The sequence below is a fragment of the Rhynchophorus ferrugineus genome, unplaced genomic scaffold (assembly GCF_030347505.1).
Source record: "Rhynchophorus ferrugineus isolate W39M unplaced genomic scaffold, kcgeb_rfMv2 rfM6, whole genome shotgun sequence".
In the NCBI taxonomy this organism is placed as follows: Eukaryota; Metazoa; Arthropoda; class Insecta; order Coleoptera; family Curculionidae; genus Rhynchophorus; species Rhynchophorus ferrugineus.
Window position 1 is genome coordinate 32910281 of NW_027472585.1, and position 26914 is coordinate 32937194.

Genomic DNA, 26914 nt, shown 5'->3' on the forward strand with positions numbered 1-26914 from the left:
TGTTTTTGAAGAATTGTCTTTTGTCAACATTGGTTTACTAGTTAGATGACTTGAGGAATTAGGCAACAAGTAATCTAACAAATTAGGAACTGTGAGAATAGTGCTGTTGAAATAAGTGTCTCATACGCTAAGACATATTAAAATTGTATCGATGTCAACTCTTCTAAAAATTTTATGATTATAATTTTAAGATACAGATGCAAGTATTTGAATGAGCACCAAAATGATAATACATAGTAACATAGTAACCACAAAATAAAAAGGTTTTTAGGCATACAGTGAAAACATTTGGGTTCATACACTGTCTGTACGTAAATATTGTTCGATTTGTTTGAAATTTCTGTTAGCCATGAGACACACATATCAGACTATAAAAACTTGATAAAATCACATTGTTCAATCAAATATGTATTTGTATCAGTTACTGTTACCTTGGAGAGGTGTATTATTTAATCGAATTATTTGATGATCAGACAAGAAACCAGATGTATGATGTTAGATTTTTGTAATATAACAATAATGGAGCACTTGTTGAAGGATTGAATTTTATTAATATTTTTCTTTGTATTTGGAAATGTTTGTATCTTTTTTGTGCGTTTAAAATTGCTTTATTTTAAACCTCATTTTTTTTGCATAAATAACTTTTATTTCATAAATCAAATTAGTTTCGTTTTTCAAATTAGTCGTCATATATATCTATTTCAGTACTTCCAATGGCAGGCACTTTAATGCCATTTAAATCCAGAGAATGATAACAATGGCATCAAGTCTGGACAAATTTCCACCACGCCGATATTTTTAGAGGGAACTCGCCCACAAATTTCCCTGTTGATATTGCAAGAATAAAGTACACGTATGCCGATGATGTTTATTTTAGTTATTTATAAATTCTCTCCCAACAACAGCCTAATCGATGACACAGTTGATATCTGTTTCAGTTTTTTTTCCGCACAAATAGCGAACACGTTTCATAACGCAGCTAATCAATTATTATATCATGGAGATAATGCAGCTACACGCGATAAGCTTGTAGATTTTCTTTACATTTACAATTACGTCCTGTTCGCCAACTGTGACACAATGTCCTATCAGAAATACTATTATATATGTTATAAATAAATAGATTCCCTTCCTTGTAGATCGATAGTAAAATGTAGAATTGTTATTTTTATTATCAGAATTCAGCATTAAATACAAATTCTCCAATCAGTTTCCATGTCAACATAGAACGATAAACAACAAAAAGAAACACGCCTTTGGACTTTTGTTCATTACTCAGAAATAAAAACAAGAAGGGTTTGTATAAAAAACATTTTTAACAAAAAAAAATTTACTCGACTTCAAAAAATAAATAAGGAACTCACTAAAAGTTAAAAAATAATCAAACTTAGATATATAACATAATGTTTTAGTAAAATCATTTTTTAATAAAATATATACATAATGGTTGTAATAACAAAATAAACAAAAAAACTTATTTAACGGTAGCGATCATTTCCCTGCTTTGATAGAACTTACAGATTCAATAAAACAGCATCTACAACAAGGCTGAGAATTAGAGGCATAAACTGGGATATATTTAGATCGCAAATGAAAATCGAAAACAATTCCTATGACGTGAACACTAATGTGGAGGAATTTACAACCTCTATCAGAAAAGCGGCCAAGGAGTCCACTCCCGCCATTACTACAGGAATAAATAGATTATCAGTACCATGGTGGAACAAGAGCTGCGCCAAAGTTATAAAGGACAGAAAAAAGGCTCTCAACCGGTTTAAATTAAACCCAACAACTGAATATTTTGTAAGTTACAAAAGAACAGAAGCTATCGCCCGGAAAATCATAAGGCAATCGAAGATGAACTCCTGGAGAGAATTTACTCTCTCATTATAAGCTCTCTCAGATTTCATCCAGGGTTGAGTCAGTTCGACTACTTCTTCTCTAACAACCTAGGCAACAACACTACAATAAGAAAGCATATAGGTCCGTCATCAGTATTTCGTGGGATTTGCTATCGACTGAAAACAACAATACCTGCTACAGTCAACAGGACTGCGGCAATACCACCCTGGCAGTACTCATCCATAGTAAAACAGCTCTTCGCCCAGACACTTGAGGATAATTATCCAAATCACTTCACCATTTATACGGATGGTTCTAAACGGGGAGATTTCGTTGGTGCCGCATACATTTCAGGACTGTTGGAAAAGCACTTTTGACTTCCTACAAATACTAGCATTTTTTTCGCGGAACTTTTGGTCATTTATAAGGCCCTATCTGCCCTGGATGGACTGTCGGTGGGCGCATCAATACTTGTGGTATCAGATTCAGTGAGTTCTTTAGACAGTCTGATTTCAGTAAAGATAGTTCACCCTCCAGTTATAGCTAACAGAGAGCTACATACAGCACTGGAGAGGAGGGGTGTAAGAATAAATTATCTATGGGTTCCCTCTCATAGAGGAATTCATAGAGGCAAGCAGAAAGGAAGAGTCAATCAAACTGAGCGTTCTATTCAGTAAGGAAGACGCTAAAACAAATGTATAAACTCTATACAAATAAATAAAACTCTATACTAAAAATTGGATCAACTAAATTCGGATCTCCTTATGGAAAATAACAAGTTATGGGAAATCAAGGGGGTTTTTCACCAATCTACTAATATTAACATTCCCAACAGGTTCCAATTGAGCATCTTTGCTTGGCTGCGAATAGGGCATAGCAGATTAACGCATGAGCATCTGTTAAAAGGAAGAGATCCTCCACAATGGGAAGCATGCCAAACACAACAGAGCGTCAAACACATCCTTCTGGAGTGTGAAAAGTTTGAGGTGCCAAGGTCATTAAAACAACTGGTCCAACCCAAGCATTTTAATATGCTTTTAAACTATTTAACGGCCGCTATTAAGCTAAAATGTGTATATAATACGTGTAGTTAAGTTAAATAAGGTTTTCGTTCATTTTTATTTAGTTATTACAACGATTATTATGTACATACATTATTTTGGGACGTTTTTTTAAACGTTAAAAATCTTAGTTTGATTATTTTTTCATTTTTGCCTTGAACTACGTATATTAGGTAGGTTTCTATTTTTGTTTGTACAATAGCAATTTATTATGTACTGATAATTGTGATTTTCTACCACTTAACCAATAACTTTTTCTTATATTTAAACTCCAATTATTCACTTTTCTTTTTAACATATTTCTTCCAGTGAGGTTTTGCATCAAATTGTATTCCGAGATACTATATAGTGTTGTTGATATATATAATAATAGTATTATTTATGGCTGTTGGTGGTTGTTCGGTCTGATACTTGAATTACAGATGCAGATTTACTTTTCCGCCAGCCAAATGTAGCCATTTTGATATTTTTTATTTGTGTAGTGTAGGTAAAATATTGACCCCAATACACTTCCTTGTAATACACCTGTTTTAGCTTCCTTTGATATAGAACAGTCTTATTTTCTTTGAATCGTTGAGTTAGGTCTTATCAATCCAGTGTTCAGCCCAAGCTGATTAAATTGGTCCATAACTAATACATCGTTGATGTTCTTTTATCTATGAACTTAACATTTTCCCAGTTCCTCCTATGTTCACTTCTCGTATTCGCAGACTTTTTATCCTTAACATCCATTTAGTTTCGAAGTTAGGAGTAGGCGCAAAGTGAATCAATAAAAATAAACAAATAAAAGGACTCTAAAGGCAGTTTATTACCTTTATATTATTTACTAAGGGAGCTATCGAAGAACATCTTCAACGACAACGAGAGGACGAGAGTTTTAACGAAGTTTATTAACACAACTCGCTTAAAATCTTACAGTAATCTATTAATAGATGACAGTTTCGTACAGCACTGAAGCACGTAAAGCTACTGCGGGGGAAATTTTACAAAATCACTGAATTATCAAACTGTCCTTGTATATTTTTTCATTATACTTTTTCGAAGTCACTTGTTTTTTCTTGTTTCTGGTTAACAAGAGAATCTTTTGTCAACTATATGGAAACCACCACTTATGAAGCATCAGAAGCAATACTCAATAATGTATTAAGGTTTATTAGAAGGACAGAGCTTGAAAGTCACTGTAGTAATGTTGGTTTGTTGCTTGTATGTTTCGCCTTGTTTGTTTGTTCGAACACTCACTACTAGTTTTGTGGAAGGAATTTGCACGGGAACAGAAAACACTGATTGAATAAAAGCTTGTTTATTTCGATATTAAATAAAAACATGTGATCGGCGAGACGATTGACTGGACATTAGGTTAGGTCAGGGTTATAAGGAAGTGTTAAGGAAACGAGACAAAAAGGAGGAAGCCGGCTTCGTTGGCGTACTTGTCAAGAGGATAGGATGGTCCCCCTACTGTTGCGATAGTCGCGAGTTCGCATCCTGCTGGGGCATGGATGTACTTTATGTTTGTGATTGTAATTGTAAATGCCTTTATAGGTAACAATGGAAAATCCGATAAGGAATAACCATATCACTCACGTCAGTAACCAGGTTGAGTAAAATCAGATGTCTTCTGAGATGGTCTCTAAGTTGGTCACTGGCCAGTCGGTTGGATTAATGCCGAGGATGATGGTTCGGAGCCCACGTTCCAACTGTAGGTCCAGTCCAGATAAAACTTCGTTGGTAAAAAGGAGACTTTAAAATATTTAAAAAAATTAATGAGGAAAGAGAGAAAGACGTCGTTGTGCTTGTCTTTTATATCTGGAAACCACATGGTACTAATCCATTAATGTATTTGTGAAGGCCTAATGTGTTGTAGCGGTCGCTATATCATTATAGTAACTCACGCTCTATTTTAAATCATTGAATATTAATTGACAGTACGTTCAGTTTTTATATTTTATCGGGTTATTAAGAAATAAAGTCGACATAGGGAGTTTTTGACATACCATTGTCAAGAGATTTCCTCCGTTCCCATTCCCAATCGATCAGATAAATATATATCCCGATCTCCCGTGTAGCTGGGACTTTTTTCCCCTCGAAATCTCATTTCTCATACATTCTTATCGTTTCCTTTCGGGGCGAGGGGACGAGACACGCGAGGAGGACGCGGGGGGCGACGGTGGCAAAAAAAACCGCCTTATAAAAACGACCATAATATCTCAGCGGCAGATTGGAAGTACAGCGGTATATATCAAAATCTTTTTAGTGGTCGGAATCGTATCCTGATTTATTGGGCTTTAAAAAAGATGTATCGGCCTTGGAGGAAGCCGTAAAGAAATGGGACCGATAATATGGCCGGTTCCCTGACGAAAAACTGCGAACTGCGCTCGTGGAATAATGAATTGGCCTCCGGATGGTGGTCGCGGGATCGAACGCGAGAAATAGACAACGGCACCAACTATCGGCGAGGCGAGATTTGAGGGCGTGTCCCTCCATCAGCAGTTTCGACGTCTTCGTTACCAGGTGTACCGGAAAGTCAATACCCGTTTTTTTTTTGACGTACATAATTTTCAAGATGGAGCAATTTAATTCTTCAAGTTATTAGCCATTTGGTTCTATTCATCTCACCCATATTTCAGGTAATTTATGGATGGTATCCAAAAAAAAAATGTTTGTCTTTCGAACAAAATCTGAAATGAAGAAATGGTGCTCTGCAAACGCGTGTCCCATTAATGCGAAAAGTTAATAGCCGGACGGAGTAAAGTCGTAGGTCCCATCCAGGTGCTTCCAATGCTTTCTTGACCGGTTTTATTTCATGAGAAGTTGTCATGGCACGTTGTCATGCTCTAAAATCACTTTACCCTACCGTTCGAACACATTTTGTGCGTTTTTCTATCAACTAATGGTTCAAATTAGTCATTTATCATCAGTAGGTATCACTATTAACTGTTTTACCACATTTCAACAGTTCATAAAATGCCACACTGCTCTAGTTCCACCAAACACAGAGCATTGTCTTGTAACTAAGTAGATTTGGCCTTAGAGTCGATCGGCCGACTTCGTCGGTGATAACCATGATTTTTTGCGCTTAGGATTTGCAAAATAAATATAGTTTTCATCACCCCTCACTATGCGTGCACTATCACCCGTCGATGCAGAAATGACTTCCGATCATACCTTTGAGGCAGCATTTCTCAGAAGATTTTTTGATTTTACGTTTGCCTCATTTTTCACATTGATTGTGATCGGCCTCTAGTCGTTTCTTGGGCGACATTTAATACTTCTGCCAATTGTTTTTGAGTTTGGGTTGTGTCTTCATCCAATAATTCTTACAGTTTAGCATCTTTAGACTTTTTCGGTCTACCGTAACATGTTTGCTCTTGCACATCGAAATCACTACTTGTGTGTAAGTTTCTACTAGCAAATGATGACTTTCAGTCTTTCTTTAGTCGTTTTCGGGTATGAAACTTGAAATTTTCAAAGAGGTATAAATGTATGATGGCGTTGCTTTTGCAAAATATAACATGTATGGCTTTTAAGCTTGATGTCAGTAGAATAAAATGACACATGTGTCAAATCATAACATTGCAAACTTAAGACACAACATAACCCATTAGATTCTCCTCTGCATTTTAAAGCCTTACAATATTGACATTTATCATTTCCCTAATTGTGACTGATTTGTTGACACCATAATCTATTTCCAGATTGTAATAGAATTCTGCTCGTTGCTAGATTACAGGAACTTTTTGAAATTATGCAGTTATCCATGTATTATTACAGCAATTGTGACATACTAATATCGCTATTATTATTTTCTCTCTTGCTGGTCATTAGAGGGGGTAGCTCATCGCACATTTAAATGACTTTCATGACCTAAGTCGGTAAAAGCAAATAAAGTTCTTGAATACTAAATTTGTGGCCTGAATAACATACCCACATTTGTATTAAATCTAAATAATGATAAGTTCTTAAAAAGCCAGTAAGGAGAAATTATCTTCAATATTTGATACATTATACAAACAAAATAGATTTTTAAACGTACCCAGAAATATTTCATAACCAACAACAATGCCGATGTGTGACAGTGAAGCCATTGACGACTGTAACACATTGTTTGAGAAAACAACATTATTATTTTTACTATTTTCCCCGTAATTATTCTACATTGTCTCACCATATAAACCTTCTCCGGATTTGTATTGTAAAAGCAAAATCAGCCAAATCGGTCCAGCCGTTCTCGAAAATAATGAACAACCATTTATTTAACATTGATTTTAAGATACTTGATCAAGTGACGTAATTGATTCCTTGTGTAAGGATCTCGAATATTGTGAAAATAGGCTTCCGCAGCCGCTACCTTCGTTAGACCAAAATATTTGCCACACACACTAGCATAGAAGTTTTCTGGAAATAGTTACAGTAAGTTAAACATAACGAATATGGTGTAATTTTACTACAATTGGATTTACGTTGTGTGTTCATTTTCTATGTAAAGCAGATGGTTTCTTAAGAATTCCATCATAGAATAAAGACATATAGAAGGCGATCTTCCCTTATCTTAGCCTTTAAATATTGTATTCCTTCAAAGACACTATCTAATATGAAAAAAGTTTAATAGATATGAAAAAGTATTCATTGGTCCAATAATAGTGTAGTAATGTTCTCCCGGTCGGTCGGTCGGAATGTCTGGCTGTCGATGCGATTGTTTGTCCAAACACTCTCTACGAATTTGCACGATAACTAAAACACTGGTTGAATAAAACTTGTTTATTTTAACATTGAATGATGCATGTGGTCGACCGGAAAATTGACAGGGTATTAGGTTAAGGTAAAGGAAGTACGGTAGCGCAGTGGAAGTCGTACTGTTACAAGGGGACAGAGAAAAGAAAAGAGAGCGAAACGTCGCCGTGGTGGTCTTTTATAGCCAGGAACCGCATGGTACCAATCCACCGGCGTTTCCAACCTTTAAACTTGCTATAGGTGAATGCGTGTTGGCCTAAAGTGTCGTAGTGGTCGCTACATCATTCCCCTCCTAGTGCAGCTGCCGTGAAGAGGACCTCTATGTGGTGCAGTTTTCGGAATGCACCCGCAATTACGCAATGATTCGCCTAGGGACTGCTTATGAGATGGGGATCCCAAACTGAGCGAAGAGTTTGACGGGATCAACTGCCGTCGAAGTTGTAGCAGGACGTCGTTCGTTTTGGGGCGTTCCGATTTCTTTGAGGGTACCTATAAGTGTGGCGCCTTACATAAGGCCAAGGGTGGTCATATGTTGATGTTATGCATGATGGGCTTCTGTGGTTTTCGTCGCGTTAGTCTCGTGGTATAACGTCAACCATCTGATGTTGATGAGTTCCATTCTTCGTGCTATCCTTCCATGTACGTGTCAACCAGACATCGATCACATCGGGGTCACCAATTGTAGTGATGTTCGCCCGGTCGATTGGTCGGAATGTGTGGCTGTTGATGCGATTGTTTGCCCGAACACTCAATACGGTTTTGCGGAAGGAATTTGCACGAGAACTAAAAACACTGGTTGAATAAAACTTGTTTATTTTAACATAAAATGATACATGTGGTCGACGGGAAAATTGACAGGGTATTAGGTTAAGGTAAAGGAAGTACGATAGCGCTGTGGAAGTAGTACATTTACAAGGGGGTAGAGAAAAGAAGAGAGAGCGAGAGGTTGTCGTGCTGGTATCGTATAGCCAGGAACCACATGGTACCAATCCACCGGCGTTTCCAACCTTTGAACTTGCTGTAGGTGTATGCATGGTGGCTAAAGGGTCATAGCGGTCGCTACAATACATAACGAATGATAATAATAGACAGTGAATTTAACACACGTAAATCATATCTCTTTCTATTAATTAATGGCGATATTATTGAAATATTATCATTTAATATACAAATACATCAAATATAAAAATGCATTTAATATACAACTGTCCCTTTAAATTTTAGGGGTTTTCTCTTCCATCAACACAAACAACCTCTAGTTTTTATTTTTCTTATCATTATGTCTTGCCGAATGTATTCCAGACAATTAAGTCTGATATGATCAACTGAATTATATAATGTATTGCACATAAGTTGGGTAATAAAAGCAAAATCATAAAAATATACTGCTACATCCAGTAATGAATTAAATTCCTAGCATCGTTAAGTAGCATTTAAATCACATAACATAATAATAAAGTGATATCAAAACAACATTAAGTTTGTAACAATCAAGTAATAATTTGATTACAATGTTACCACATATACTTGGTTTATGGCCTTTCTGGTAACGTACAGCCTTGCACATTGTTCCTATTTGCCTGAAGTTGAAGGCTTCACATGTTTTGCTTACTCCCTACCATAAGCGTAACTGTGCGACCTCTTGAAAAGAGTGCTTGGCGATGTTCAGCCGCAACTTGAACAAGCTTTTGCGGAATTTTGTAACATTGATCCATTAAAAACATCGAAGACTAAGGAACAATCAACTAATTTTCTTCAGATTTAGAAACATGCGATTGCTTCCTGTTTCCAAACCTGAAGAAATAGCTGAGTGGTAAGAGATTTGGGTCGGATGAAGATGTCATCACTGAAACGAACGTCTGTTTTAAGTGCCTTGTAGAGAAACGCTATTTTGCCGAAAAACTATCTTTAATTAATGGTAGATTTAGAAGATCTACTCTAAACCTTCGATACTCCTTAACCATCAATCGATTTGTGCGTCAACTGAATTGACTTAGCTAAAACTGATATTTTATGATCAATCTTTGATTAAATTTTGGTAGGATTTCTTCCACAGCAATTATAAAATATTAATAAATATAAGATAAGACTAATTTGCATTAGTCAAAATGTTGATCTTGATATAGATTCTCGCGGACTCTGCTTTGAGTGATTATTGGTTTAGTTAATCGTTGGAAAGGATGTGAAGTCGACTGTTGGCTTTTTATTTCATATCATTTTTCACCCCACCACAAACAAATCTTCATTTCTGCTTTTGATCATCCCTGGTTTATCACATTTTGACTGACGAACTCATGTAGCACGTCATCATCGTTTTTGAGGTTAAACGTTATCGTCAAGTCGTATAAGGCCATTTTAAATGTTATGCGATACCTGTGGAACGTAATCACGTATCAGCGCCGTAAAACGAGAACGTTGTCCTGGAATTCGAAAACAATTTGAATTCAAGTATGTAGCAACAAGATATTTTCGTTAATTTGTCAGGTGTGCGCCATTGCCAGTATTTGTTTTATCGGTTCCTCGTAAAATAGAATACATTTTTCTATTAACATTCGGTTTATTGAAAAGTTTTACGTTTGTTCGGAATTTCCAGCTTCAGCCAGTTTTATATTGTTGAGAATATTTTAAATTTCATATTTAAATCCTGATTATTATATTACAAGTATAGATATATCGTATATTTTAAACAACACATTTTATCGTATTATTATAAAATAGGTAAAAAGCCAAAAAAACATAGAATATAATAAAAATCGTAATAAATCATAAAATAATTGAGTTAATTTTGCCATAAACGATATTTATTTCATTTGAATAAATAAAATCATTAAAATGTTACAGATATGGTGTTTTAATATGAGCATATCTGTATTTTTTTGATATTTGTGACCTATTTTTCTCAACTAGGGTTTATGTGGATTTTTTTTAGCCTGAATGAGAATCCTGTTACGGATACCTGGTCGGGAAAACCCGCAGGAATAAGCGACTTGGACTGGTTATGTGGAGACTGCCTCTGGGCTACCCACTAAACCCCACCCATCAGCTGATCCAATGTCCCTAACTGATACTTCTTAGTGTTAGTAAGGAGGGTGCCCGTAACCGGTAACACCGTTAAGAGGCACAAGGGCCATGCAAGGACGTAGCGTCGTTATCACACCACGCAGCTTGCGGTACATGAGTTAATCGCTCGCCGGTGAAGGTGGAGACAATTTGGAGTTAGAGCACGACGGAAAAGTGTCGGCTGTGATAGAATAAGGCTACGAAGAGCCGAATGAGTTATTGGCCTAAAATATCGGCCAGCTCGGTAATACATCTATTGTCCAAGAGACGAAGAGTGGAGAAATATCTCGAGTAAACCTCGGATATAAAATCGTGAACTTGGGGGACATCTTTTTCTCTATGAATTTGATTGTACCTGACGAAACAGGATGCATTGATTATTCTCCTGAGAATTTTCTTTTGAAAGACTTGAAGACGTTCCACCTGGCTAGGTGAGACGTATTATATATAGACACTGGAGCCGTATAGAATGACTGATCGAACTAGCATCTTGTACAGGAGATATTTTATAGAGAGAGGAAGCCTGCTGGCCCGGTTGACAAGCGGGAACAGCAAATTAACAATACCTTGGCCTTTATGGAGGGACTTTTGAATATGGGAATTCCACCTAAATTTGCGATCGAAGACAAGACCGAGATAGGTGGCTTCTTCTGACCATCGGCGTTCCCGATTTTAAGACGCGAAATGCTCGGTGCGAAACGCTTCTTGTGGAAGAAGATGGCCTGGGTTTTCTATGGGTTGACCTGCAACATCCAGAAATGTAACCACTGGACCGTCTCATCGAGTTGTTTTTGAAGTCTGCTTCGGAAGTGCGCTGTAACTCTTGAAGAATCAAAGTAAGCAGTGTCGTCTGCGTAAAAAGCTGCCTCAACTTGTGATTTCCTAGGGATATCTGAAAGAAAAATATTAAATCGAGCGGGTGCCAGAAAGGAACCTTGTGGAATTCCTGCGTCGATGGTTTTCCGGCTAGAGAGAATATTAAAGATATTCTTTAACTGAAATCTGAAACTGAAACGATCGTCCTGACAGAAATGATTTGATAAGAGCTGTTAGGTCATCAGATAGACCTAATCGGATACATTTCGCCACTAACCCTTCGTGCCAAACCTTGTCAAAGGCTTTGGTTAGGTCCAAGAAGACCGCTCCAAGTCGGTTTAAAGCACAGTTGATTTTTTCGGCCAGCCGATGGGCCTGATGAACGGCTGAGTATTTGGTGCGGAACCCGAATTGCTCATCTGGAATGATATTGTTTGTCTTCATAAAATCATTGAGAGCATAAAGAATTGCTCTTTCAGCAAGTTTGTAAATGGAACTTAGTAGGCTGATAGATCTGTAGTCAGAAGGTGATGACTTAGCTCCTTTTTTTGGGGATAACTGCAATGAATGCATGTTTTCATGTGGATGCAAAGTATTGCAGCTTTAGAATGGCGTTGATGATATTACTTAGTTCGGCGGGCTGCTTGTAAGAAAGATTTTTGAGTTGGGCTATCGAATTATTATCGAAACCCGGAGCCTTCTTGTTCCGAATCTTACTGATCATTTGCGTGAATATTTTAGGAGTGACAATATGGTTTAAAAGATAAGTTGGAGGCATTTGAGAACGAACGGAGTTGACATTCCTAATGATTTCGTCGTTCTCAGCAGGGTTTATGTGGAATGAAGCTACATCTTAATGTGGGCTCCGCACCACTGACCTCGGCATTAAACTTGCAGTAGATTATCCCAGAGGATATCCGGTCTTACTACCCAGCCTAGTTACTGGCATGACTGAGATGGTTTGCCTTGACCGATCTTGCAGTCTTGCCTTTTGAATGTCAATTAAAAAAAAACAATAAAAATCAATGTTACAAAAATGCATACAGCATGCAGTGGCATACCCCGAAAACCTAATCTATCTGATTAACAATTGTATTTTTTACGTTTAGTTCTTGTTTCTTTCATTAGAGTGTTTTCCTGTTGAGTCATTTTATCATATATATATATATATATATATATATATATATATATATATATATATATATATATATATATATAACTATATACTATATATATATAACTATAACTATATAACGATATAGATATAACTTAATTTTTCCTTAGTTTCCTCTGTCACTACCTCTGTGCATCTTTCTTGATAAAACTAGATTTAATCACTGTATTTTCTATATCTGTGAAATATTCCTGTTTCCAGCATGAAGAACAGTATATCTGCAATGAATTATTAATAAATATTATGGCTAACAAAATCTAATCAAATGTTTAACGTTTATATTTTTCCATCAACTTTTGTTACCCTTAGGCTATTTTTATTTAATGTTTGATTTTGAAATATCCATGTCTTATATAAACACACAAATTAAAATTGCAAGGGTCCATTGATTTTATTATACGTTTTTAAAAATGCATTCTTTTAAGAGCACTGTCTGGAAGTTCCATTAGAGCTTTTTGTGGGTTATCTTTGCACCATTTAGATCCTATTTTCCAATAGTGTATGAAGGAATGTTCTACGTACCTCAAAGCAATACATTCAATCTTCATTCGTTCGTTGTTATTTTGAATATACTCTAGGCATGGTTTCTGTATGATAGAGAATTGAAGTTATTGAACACAGAATCACCAACTGACACTAATTAGTTTTATGTGGTAACAGAAGTTACGATAATACCGGTATATAAAAGTAATCCTCGACAGCGTTCTAGACGATTATCTATATAGTTAAAAGTTATAATTTTAGTTTAACTAAAAATACCAATCATTACACTTGTTTATAGCTGGTTCGCTATCTTACAAACTACTATTTAATTATATATTTGGTATTAATTTGGCAGTATATGGTAATTAAAAGTTTGAAATACGTGCTCAAGCGAGATTATATACATAACAAGCACACTTGATAATGATAGCATAGTTTTTTTTAATATAAAGGCATTGAAGCTATGGCATTGAAGCTAGGTATGGCTTTTGTATGTGAGTGCAATCTACCGATGAGACTTCTTTATTTTGTGTTTTAATATGGTGTTTTATCAGTTTTGTTGATATAAAAGTCCTCTTTCTTTTACTAGAGCAATATTTATTCGCGTCATGATACTGAACTAATTTATGAAATTACTAAGTGCATAAAGAAAAATCAAAAGTCGATAAGACAGAAACGGACTAGGGAAAGAGAACGGAGAAGACGGAAAACTAACGACAAAGGATACGATACGAAAAGTGTTTTAAGATCAGTTTTAATCGTGTTGTTTCAGTAGTGCGGTGACCGACGCCGGCGTCCAGAAGAGGTCGCGGTCGGCGCGATGCAAAGATAGGCGCGGAAGCGACGGGGGCAGGTGGTAGGGGGGAGGCGCGCAGGCGCGGCAGTGGCGTGCTGCGGGGATGGCGACGGCGGGCGGCAGGTGACGGGGTCGGCGGCGGCGGGGCCCGCGGGCCGGCGTCGCTGCGGGCTCTGCTGGGCGCTGGTGACGCGCGCCCTACGTCGAGCCGTCTGCGGCGCCGGCAGCCGCCGCTCCTCCGGCGAGTCTTACCAGGAGCTGCAGCCGGCCCACCATCCCGAAGAGGACCAGGTCGCAGCCGTAAGTGTCTCATGTTGTCTTGTCAGTGTTGTCCCGATGTGTAAGTTTGATTATGCTTTACTTAGAATATCATAGACCTTCGACCCGTTGTAAGTCTGAGTAACCATGAAACGTTATACATTATAGTTATTCGAATTTTTTTTTAAATTTATTAATATATTATTACCAGTTCTTGCCGACTAACTAACTTCTCAGTAAGTTAAAACCAGGTACTTATGTAGGAAGACCCATTGATTATCTAATTATTTAAATATAATCACTTACATTTAATATTATTGGCAGCTAATAGTACAGGGAATTAATTATTCTAGCGGGCCATAGGACTGATGGTACCGATAATGGTTGGTATTTATAATTTTGATAACAGACAATGACAGTATTGACAGGTAGTCTTAGCCCATAGTGGTCAACAACAATGATAAACAATAAGATAACAATAATAACAGATAATAGCGATAACTGATGGCAGTAATAAACAATCCTAGTATGAAATATGCGCAAACGATACGAAGGGAAAGTAACATGTGACGTACCAGCACCTACCCTACAGTAATACTAACAATAATTGACGTGCAATGAGATCAAGGGAAGCAGACGCACTAGATCCTACCACTAAGTTTAGTAGGCCTCGTTAGGGCCAAAATCTCAAATCTCAAATAAACAATTAAATAAAAATCAACACTGGCGCTATAATGCTCATTCCTTCAGCAGGGAAAGGGAAAAGGCCAACACGCTAGATATGCTGCCAACAAGAACCACTCTCGCTGGCGTTTATGTATTCTTTGGGTTACATTATTTTGGTCACTTTGATATCAGTTTCTGGCTTACGAAAGTGTTATATAAGTTGTATTTTATAGTTACAACCGTAAAACTATTACCTTTAACATACATTAATTTAACAAGGAAAATAAAATATACATAGATAATTGAGTAAGTCGATAAATAAATAAATAGAAAATAATAAATAAAAAGTATTAAATATTGAATGATAGAGTTTTTATAAATAATAAATGGGAATTAAAAAGACAAAACGTGAACACTCCGTTAACAAACTCGTCATTTGGCTAAACTCACAAAAGACACAATAAAATTAACAGAATAAAAAAGTAATAACTCTTGGCATCGTGTCACAAATGAACTTACGAAGTTCTAACATCTCTTGGAAATGTACAGATATTACATCTGACCCAGGATAAAGGACCAAACATGTTGACATCTATGTTACTGGATATCTTCAAGGGTGACACATCTTGCCCGTGATAGCCTCGTAGACAAACGATATTATGAGTCCACACATAAGAAGAGGAAAAGGGCCTCCACTGAGGGTTTTCTAGCAACAAAGATTTTTTTCAATTAATGCTAATTAATACATCTATTAATGAAGTGACATACTCGTTTAAGATGCAAGAATTGGAGCACAGTTAGCGAGCAAATTCAGAGACGTATATAGCAATGGTTTAGACATGTCCGTTAAATAAAATGTGAACGAATTCGCCACGGTCTTCTGCGGCCAAATGGACCTTCGTGTGGAATACACAGCGAACAACTCCGAAGAAGATCAAAGGCCAAAAAAGAAGATGATAAGAGAAATCCCATCAAATAATCATCAAATCTAATTAATTATTTCATCTCACTATTGTTTTGAAGAATTTTGTAGACATTTGGTTACATGTGCCGTCAAATAATCATGTCATTTAAGTTTATGACTGAGTTTTAATTTATTTTGTCTTTAACCTATATTGTATAATTATAGAGCCGCAATAGTTTAGAGGTTAGAGTTACAACCTCTTATTACTATTGTTTTATAAAATTTTACATACATTTGATAATCGGACGACTTTGCTGGTTCGGTTACATGTTCAAACTTATCAGACAGCATTAATGTTTTTTTTTTAACTAGGATAAAATGAGAAGGAAACATCTTGATAACGTATGTACAAAAAACTTTTAATAGGCTATATATCAAAAGTATATGCAAATAAAATAATGGAAAAACTATAACGTTTTCGAATATAATTTATTTTTAACATTATAACACATCTATTGCATATATAGTCTTCTTCAATCAAGTCATTCGAAATTAAGAGTCCAATGATTGATTGGTCGAAAGTGTCAAGTGTCTATGATTTTATGCTACCAAATAAACGAAAACTTACTTGGTCGTATCGCATTAAACTGAAATTTGTGATTCTTGTATATTGTATATAAATATGTAAAAAAATATTGTCAGATATCGAGTTATATTTTAAAACGTCATACATTTTCACAAAAATGCTTCGTTTAAACTTTCTAAAAAAACCCAACATTAAGTTTTGTTTTCTCAATGTCTGTCGAAAAGAACGTATCAATATCAACAAAACATACACGATAAATGCAACATGGAAAACAAAACATGGAAGAACGGATACATTCGAAAACCATTAACGTACCAGACCTCTATTAAACCCGATTTTTATGGAACGCTCGTTTCCGGCGTTTGTGATTTTCAGATTGCGGTGGGGCCCAGAAACCACCTAATCATTTCCCCAATCGATTTTCCCGGACGACCCATCTAGTGCCCCGGGAACAATGCAAATTTCGATTCCTGATCGGAAAATGCGGTCGATAAAAATCGGGAAAAAAACTTGCATCCACTTTTATTAGAGTCACTGGGAATACTGAGTGGTATGCAATTTTATTAAAACTAATTTTATTAAAACGTTAATCTTAATGTGTTCAGAATAAATAACTTTCTACAAGGGGTAAATAAAATAATATGAACACCATGCCATATAACATAGTTCATCTTGTGTTGGCAATACTGCTCCACCGTAAATAATGCGATGCGTATGTATTGCTCAATTTACATGCCAAGTCTAGTAGGTTATATTTCATTGTATTATATACTTTGTTCTGAGATAGTTAAGACAAGCGATCGGTGAAATGTGTGAAAACAGATTGTTTTGATATTTTCCGAACGACAGTATTCACGGTAATGACAGCATACACAAAACATCTAAAGTCTATTCAAAGTTTATATGTACATACGTCATTGAAATTTGTGACGTCACAATGTGGCCGCTCTGAGTTGTAATTCAGTTTGTGTTTGACATACAACAAAATTCTAATCTAAATAAAATAATTGAACAAAATTGTTATCAAATATAATTTATTTTAACATTCTAGTACAATTAAAAGCTACAGTTAATTATACAACCATAATAGTTTATAAGTTAGAGTTATAACCTTCTTCTCACTATTGCTTTCAAGAATTTTGCACACGTCTGACAACTGGACGACTTTGATAGGCTCATTCGTTTACGTGTTTGAACTAATCAGACAGCATTGTGTTTCGAACTAGAATAACATGAGAAGGAAAATATTGTCTGATTTTAAAACGAATTTACAAATTGCAGCAGACAATACATTAAACATCTTGATGACGCATATATAAATAAACTTTGAATATACTATAGAACATCATCGGCGAGGAGGAATATTGGATAAAACCCAAAGTTAACTGACAGAGAGCGTCGAACGTTAAAAAAGATTGGGGCCAGTCTACATAAAACTATAGTAGAAATCAACACTCACTTGAGGCGAGGCGAGAATTCCACTAAGCCAACATTTATGCAACGGCTGCGATTGCAAACCCCTTTATAACAGAAGACAGCTCTAAATTGTGAAAGGAATGGTACAACGATGAATCGTTTATTTTATAGGGACCTTGAGTGATGTCGAATTTTACATCTTACAATAACGGCTTACAAGATACTCAGAAATATTATTCCAGATACTGAACACGTGCGGACTGCCAGCAAAGACAGTCACTAAACGGTAACAAGGATCTGCAATTCTCCGAGATCATTGAAGGGTACTTCACGTACGTACTGAAGGATCATCGTTCAAGTCCGACTTACCACCATCGAATGTCCAAGCGTCTCATCAGATAACACTGCTGTCCGTTATTTCTATTGTATTATTTATATATTATAACATCAATCAATAAATAACAGCCACGTCTTTTAACCATCACTGTTTTACCTCGATGTACCAAGTCATAACCTCCACAGTTTGTTTCTCGTGAATGTTTCCTACAAAGAACAGTTTATGTACGGAGAACCTGAAAAGAAACCTACGTTCCACACTGCCTGCTTCCTAGGGTCAAGCATGGGGAAGCTTCTGTTACGATTTGGGCAGCAATATCGTGGTATTCAGGTGGCTGCTTGCAAAAAAGCAGAAAGTAAGGAATATATTTCTTTCTTTAACATTATTGAAGCTTTTGGTGAATGTCTTGATATATGGAATAGCATTCCGTTGGAAACCACTCAGTCACTTTACGAATCTATTCCGCGAAGAATTACACCTTTTTAAAAATAAATGTTTGCTCAACACTTTTTTAATTAATAAATATTATGTGTACATCTCTAGTTTATATTATTTCGTCCATCCCCTGTAAATAGTTATAGCTGAAGACATTCAAAAATATGATCAAGGAAGTTATTGTACTTCAAAATACGCATATACGAAGAGAGAAGGAATTCCATTTTGGAAGAACATAATTTTACTGATCTAGTTTATTTATGATATTCAGCTGAAGTACATATAGTTTTTGTTGGTAAAACAATGATAAAATATATATTAAATTTATGGCCTAAGTTACAACAATAATATGTCCTTATTATTTTATAAGTTTTTAAGTCTTAAACTAACAAAATGTCACTAAGACGTAATTTACATTAGTAAAATAGCGTACAATTATTTTATTACATATTCTTTATACATCTATAAGTTTTGCGTAACTTTGATCAAAAAAAATTGGTCATTCAATTCCATGATAAATGGGAAAATATCGCCGCGGTTCTATTCATATGCTACTGGTCCTCGTATATACATATCGTATGTGTTGAATCAGTAAATATATTCGGAATTATATCGAAATCGAAACTGTAAAATCTGAAACGATACAAATAAACAGGCAATAAATTATTGGGTTAAGTCTTGTCATACTGTGTAATGAAAACATTGCGCTATATATTTGTTCAGTCTCACTGGGAGCCGTATTTATTTTGGCATCTCGTGAGCTACGTCAGACACGCGCATGTGGCCATCTAATCGTCAAGTTTAATCGACTTTTGTTTAATCTACCGAAAATATTTAGACGTCGGATGAAAAGGGAGATCTGAGAATTTTTAATGCAATTCTCCTCATAATGGTTTGTCGGGTTTTCGTAAAAAAAACTCCTTGTATTTCGCAGGTGTTTTATGACGTAACGCTCACGCAACTAATGGTCGGTTTTTCTGTATGTGAACCACATAATATTTGTGAAGACAATCCTATTTTGAAAGTTTTTTTCTCGTATCAAAAGCAATGAATTCGGTGAAATGATTCAGTAACAAAAATCCCTGAAATATAAGAAATTAATTTCTGTAACAATTGACATTTATGCTCTTTCCAGATAATATAAAGTCATCTATCTTATTACATCAATATCCTGAAGATAACAACAAACATTGCCTTACTCATTTGATGAAATATTTGACATTTTAATGTGATACACATTTTAATACTGATATATTCCCACTTGTGAAGAAATTCATACTAAATATTCTTTAAAGCTCAAGGACGAGAGGGAATGCAACCAATGTTTTCTTGTATGGGGTTTATTTTAATATTGGTTTCTGAAATTATATTGACATTTATGGTTTTTCAGAAGGAACACTATTCCTAAATCAATACTCTGAAAATTATACCTTGAAACAGTTTCAAAGTACGTAAATTATTTTGGTTCAATGTGAGTAAACTCAGGGCCGACTTTGAAAGCTACTTTTGTCCAAGAGCTACTCAAAAAATATTCATTTCAAAATCTTTTCATACCTTTAACCAGATATTTCATACAACCTACTAGTTTCACAAAACTATTATGTTATTTTTTGTTTAACAAGGACGATTCTGAGCGAACGGCGTGGAACCCATATCGATGGTACTGAACGCTCTGTTTTTTTTATTTAAACTTAATTTTTATATTTCAGTTGTACTTTTTTATATACACTATTTACTTTTATCCTATACCTAATTATAATACTTAAAATATATAAAAATGGTCATAATATGTATTAATTATTTTGAAGATAAGAAAGTTGTTTCACTCAAATACTAAGTTTTGGTAACTAGTTACAACAACATGTATCATAATGGTTAATAATAGTATGGTATGGTATGGTCAACCAAAGGTTGACTTGATTTTTTATACTAGTTCTTTTCACTGAAAAACTGAATGGTTGTAATATTTCTAAAGGTGTTAATTAATTTTAACATCTCTGCATTTATTTCAAAGTTATGTCATTAGGTTTTATTTTTTTGTGTCATATTATAGTGTAAGTGTAAATCATATCTTTTCTTTTTTATCTACAAATATGTTATATTGTAAGCCACTAAATACTGTTCATGGGAATAAATTTTCCAGTGAAAAACTATATTAAAGACTCCGAAATAGCAGTGATCTATTTATTTTTGGAAACTTATTATATTATTTATTAATTATTTTAATTATTTGTATATTGCTAAAATCTTAATTATTTTAATAATATATATTCAAAAAATAGTTTCTACATACATATGCATAATCGCATTTGATTTGACATCATTGTATCATGTACACATTATCAAGCGTACTTATCATCGATGCGATAATCTATCTGGAACTGACCTCGTATTAATTCAACGCAATAGCTGGCCCATTAGGGAATATATTCCTTTATTAATAAAACCTCCATATTAATTTTGCTCACATCATTTTACTCTATTCACTCATCAAATATTTCTATCATTTTCTCGTTATTTATTCCACTTCATGTACCAACAAATTCTATAAGTTTTTGAACCAATCCACAGACTACATAGAACTAGCCGATTTCGCAAATACATTTCTTGGATCAACTAGTTCTTTCTCGAATATGTATATATTAGTCGGAATTTATAACTATCATTTTGTTATTATCAAGTTGCAACATATATATTTATTCATATATATTTTATTTACATTACATAGACAGGCGTTTATTCAACCTAAACAAACCACAACCACATATGTGACTTGTGTGTCAGCTTGAACGATATCAAGGTCAATTAAGCGTTTCAAAAACATAATTTAATAGTTAATTAGTATTTGTAATAAGATCTTAAACCGCATAGAGGTTTTTATTTCTTTATTCTTAAAATTGTATTAAATAATAAAATGTTTTTAAGTAAAGAAATATTACAAATATCATTTTTCTGATATCCAATTGGACAGAACTATTAGCAAATGACGAAGTTTTAATTGCTATTTTAATCATTAATATAATATAAAACCGATGACAAAAAGTAAGCAAAAGGATGTATATGGCAGATAAATCCTATATTTATTATATGATATATTTCGACTGTACAATTCATAATCGATATTGAAGTAATAATTTTTATGAATTTTTAGGGTAAAATGATGTGGCTCGGTGAATGGAGGTAAAACGAAATGAAACAGTGGTGTTTACATTATGTGACCGTTATTTATTGAAGTAATATAAAAATGTAAAAATACAAATGATAAGACGGATGGCAGCGGTGTTACCAGGTGACGAGGCTTGGGCAGTCGCTGGTGGCACGTCTAAACCAAACGATGGTCGAGTACTGAATGAATGGAAATACCCTTCAATAACATTCCAGATAAACGTCTCGGGGTTGCCAGCTATTCGTTATCGGGTTCTAGTTGGCGGTGATGGCACCCCGCCCGTGTTCAACATCTGGGATTATATTTCTAGGTATTTTGTAGACCGTTATTCCACGATGTAAAATTCGACATGCTCAAGGTCGCTACAAATTCATTATCGATAATGAAGATTACCAAGTTACCAAGTACCTAGTTAATTTATCGATAATTTATGAAAAATTACATAGAAGACAATGTCATCAATCTAATGGGATAATGATAACAAAAGCGAAACCTAAATAATGGTGTCTACGGAAAATCCTGATATTACTAACTTTTTAATCAAATAGTATCGAGTAAAATAAATATTAAATATACAAATAAATACGAGTCGTCTTTTTTAAAAACGGCGTGGATAATTCTGCTACTTATATTTGCTACATTTTGACAATTGTGATAATAACGCTTCATGTTTGTTTTATATATAAACAAATATTTGTGTAATTAATTTGAAAATACCTAAATTTGTTTCAACAGAACATCATTTACGGGGTTTAATTCCACTATATTGCAAGATTTACTATTACGATACCTAAATTTCGATGTTATCAATTTAACAAAATCGTTATCTAATAAGAGACATGACAAAAAACGTGGAAAACCTTTAACAAGAAAATGAAGATGCGGAAATGGAGACATCATTAAATGAACATTTATATAATTTTTTTATAATATAACTATAACTATACACGTTATCTATAAATGTTATAGCTAACACTGTCATTCCCAGTAGGCAATAAGAATGAACGAATTATTGGAAGAGTGAAGAGTGAACTATTGGGTCAGTGTAAAATTGTTGACAGTTGTTGATTATAAGTAGTGATGGTATTATGAATATCATTGGTAAAATTAAACTTAATTACATTTATTGAAGTAGTGAAAAACCACACGAATTTGGAGTGAATAGTTTTTTTTTATTTATTATTTTTTAAATATTTTAAAGTCTCGTTTCTACCGATAAGGGTTTATCTGGAGTGGACCTATAGTTTAACGTGGGTTCCGAATTAGGTTTCTCGGCATTAAGTCTACCGACTAACCAGTGACCAACTTAGAGACCATCCGATCTTACCCAGCCTGGTTACTGGCGTAACTGAGATGGTTATTCCTTGTCGGATTTCCCACTGTTGCCTAAAGATATTTACAGTTACAATCACAAACATAAAGTACATCCATGCCCCAACAGGATTCGAACCCGCGACTATCCCAACAGACCGGCCTGTCGCCTTGACCACTGCGCCAACGAAGCCGGCGAGTGAATAATTTATTCAAAAACCAAACGAACTTAAAGGGAATAAGTTCTACTGTTCAAGTGTTAACACTAGCCTAATTTTATTTTATTTTGAGAAATACACAATGATGCATTTATCCTGCACTGATCTTGCTTATACATTGATGTAAGTACAATAGAACAATAGTAATAAATTAATTTGTAAACTAAGATTGTATTAAGCATATCTTTTCAGCATATTGCATAAGCATACCTAATATAAAATGTAATAAAATTATTTATTTCTCAAGTAATATATCAAGATTCATAAAAAAAAAAAAGTTACATTATTTGATAAACAACTATTTCTTTAGCATATTCCGGTATTCTCAATTACTGTATTGTAGTGACCACTACGACCCTTTAGGCCACCACGCATTCACCTACAGCAAGTTCAATGGTTGGCAACGCCGGTGAATTGGTACCATGCAGTTCCCGGCTATAAAAGACCACCACGACGACGTCTCGCTCTTTTTTCTTTTCTTCACCCCCTTGTAACAGTACCACTTCCACAGCGCTACCGTACTTCCTTTACCTAACCTAATATCCTGTCAATTCTCTTGTCGACCACAGGTATCGTTTAATGTCGCAATAAACAAGTATTTCTTCAATCAGTGTTTTTAGTTCTCGTGAAAATTCCTTCCAAAAATAGTATTGAGTGTTCGGAAAAACAATCACATCGACAGGTAAACCAGCTCAATATTAACCACTTGACAGGTGATTGACACGTGCATGGGGGGATAGCACGAGAAACGGAACCTATCAACATCACATGGTCGACGTTATTCCACGAGACTAACCTGTTGGACGAAAACCATAGAGGCCCATCATGCATAACATCAACACATGTATCACGAAACGGGACACGTACGGCACCACACTTATAGGTACCCTCCAACAATTCTGAACGCCCCAATACGAACGACGTCCTGCTACAACTTCGATGGCAGCTGATCCTGTGATTCATTACGTAATTGCGAGTGCACTCCGGAACCTGCACCACATAGAGGTACGTTCCACGGCAGCTCCACTAGGAGGGGAGTGATGTAGCGACAGCTACAACCCTTTAGGCCATCACGCATTCAACTACAGCAAGTTCAAAGGTTGGCAACGCCGGTGGATTGGTACCATGCAGTTTCCGGCTATAAATAACCACCACGACGACGTCTCGCTCTCTTTTCTTTTCTCCATCCCCTTGTAACAATTCCATTTCCACAGCGCTACCGTACTTCCTTTACCTAACCTAATATCCTATCAATTCTCCCGTCGACCACATGTATCGTTTAATGTCGCAATAAACAAATATTTTTTCAATCAGTGTTTGTAGTTCTCATGAATATTCCTTCCAAAAATCGTAGGGAGTGTTCGGACAAACAATCGCATCGACAGCCACACATTTCGACCGACCGACCTACCCGACGAACATTCCTGCAGTATAATAGCTTCACAGAAAACCTGACATTAACAGATAATTTGTCCAGTAGGCACAAGTTAATCCGGATTTAGTGCAGACTTTGCACAATAATGTAGATCTTTACAAAAAATTAAATTTAACTTATAATTTTCAAACGCAAGTTAAAAGGCTTCTTTATTGGATTTGTATTGTACTCAAAAAGCAGAGAAACGGAATTAAAGTCGATTTAAAGGTAAAAAACATGCAAATTAACTGCTAATAAAAAGTTATAATGAAGTAATGGTGTCCACTAGCGATACCCTGATAGTACTAACTAGTTAATCAAATATATGTCGAGTAAATACATACTGTAAATTATCTACTTTGAACTCGATCAAACTATAATGACATACAGGAATCGTTATATTTTTTGAAATGGATACACAATTTTTTCTAGCCTCTTATGTTTTCCGATTAATACTGTCAATTTACCAAGAATTATGAACGTTTAAACATCTGTTTTTTTATATATAATAAAACTATACATGCGGAAATGTTGATGGTGCGGTTATTTTAGATAGAACGGAATTACGTTATATTTACGGACAACATAATTAATTGAACGATAATATAAAGTCCAACATTACAAGTTCGTGATATATGATATGGAAATTGGCTAGTAAAACAGGAATTAGAACGTAAACAAAACAAACATGAATTGAATTATGAATGAAGATTGATGAAGGAAGAACGACGAACTATTAAAACTATAATAACATGACTGAACTTAATATAAATCTATGTGTATAAGTTTTAAATTCTTCGGTATGACATTATTCATTAAGAACAGAATATAAGGGCTTGTTGCTGATTAAAACATCGTCATTTTTTATTAATTACATCTTACATTAGATATTCTTAGTACAATCTTAATTTACAAAATAATTTATTACTATTACTAGTATTTCGAAATCTTGGATCACTCCGTGTATCCATATGATTCCGAGGTCATCGTGCTGCTCTTCGTTGGTTACGTAGCGATAAGTATTGGTAATAAATCGTAGAATTTTGTTTTAGGTGCGATGGGTTACTAGTTGATTTAATGTTTAAGTGCAACCCTTTATTTGCACCCCATAGGTCCAAATTGGTTTTATGATTGACTGATAAACCAATATATTTGATTTTAAGTCAAGTTGAAAGGATCTTAAGAATAATCAGTGCATTTGCTTGACTTTGAGTCTAATCTACTCCGCTTTTTGTCTAACATGATGTCCAATTTAACCTACTATCAAGATATACTCCGAGGTTTTAGCTGATTCTGCTTAACGAATCGGTCATCCGTCAAGTGATATAATTAGGTTCTTGTAATTTCGCCACAACGCAAAATTAACATGTACAGATATGGAGCTGTTCAACTGTATTTTCTAACCTCCAGTCCATTTGTAGATCTTGTTGACGCCTACTTGTACTTTTTCTACAACCTAAGACAGACATACATCTTTTGCCATTATAATTGTGTCATCAGCAAATATTCCAAGTATTGTTTCTTGTTTTGTTGGGATATCAACAGTATAGAGCATATATAGGGGTGGTTCCAAAACATTACCTTGTGGAATTCCAGCCAAAATAGGTTTAAGTGTTGAGAATAACCCCTTCATGTGAGACTCTAAATTTTCTTTCGAAAAGATATTATTCCAGTTGTCGACCGTAATTCCGCGGTAGCAATTTGCTCATTTTGTAGATGAATCCTAAATGTCATAACCGGTCAAAAGCTTGTGAGACGTCCAGGAATATTGCACGGCAGTATTTATTTTCTTCGAATATCTTTTCAGCAGAGATATCAATTCTGTGGCAACTTCCATTGGAGGAATCAGATTTACAACATCGGGCTGATAACCATGATTTATATCTATTGTAGTTTCTATATCATTCATTTGGAATACGTTAGCTAAATGTTCTGCGAATAACTCAACTTTTTCATCGAACCCATTCATTTTGATTATTTTTAATAAGTGGTACTCTAATAAGTGGTCTTTTAAATTTCCGATATGCTTTCCATAGCGAGTAATCTTTATCTGCTTCCGGGCCTAACGCACTTTGTCGAAGCAATTCTGTTTATATTATTTAATATTTTGATTTGTCTGATTACTAATTATATTAAATATTGTTTTGTCTACAACATGTCTGGTTCTGTACCATACTTTTCTGGCTTTTTGTCTTTTTTTTTAATCAATTCCTTAATTTCAAGGATAATTTAGCTCATATTCT

General features: G+C 35.0%; 2 protein-coding genes across 4 annotated transcripts in view; both read left to right on the top strand.

Moving 5' to 3' along the window:
• Positions 1 to 26914, top strand: part of LOC143198089 (uncharacterized) — a 254549-nt gene that overhangs the window by 74095 nt on the left and 153540 nt on the right. The window contains exon 1 of one of the 3 annotated variants that reach the window (XM_076407053.1): positions 14223 to 14300. The exons of the other annotated variants lie outside the window; for them this stretch is intronic. The gene's annotated coding sequence lies outside the window, so the exon portion shown is untranslated. Of the gene's footprint in view, positions 1 to 14222; positions 14301 to 26914 lie in introns of those variants that run through there. 3 annotated transcript variants of the gene reach the window in all.
• LOC143198271 (uncharacterized) overlaps positions 13628 to 26914 on the top strand; it is a 52801-nt gene continuing 39514 nt past the window's right edge. The window contains exons 1-2 of the mRNA XM_076407400.1: positions 13628 to 13654; positions 13997 to 14260. Coding sequence (XP_076263515.1) covers positions 13628 to 13654; positions 13997 to 14260 — 291 coding nt within the window. The remainder of the gene's footprint in view (positions 13655 to 13996; positions 14261 to 26914) is intronic.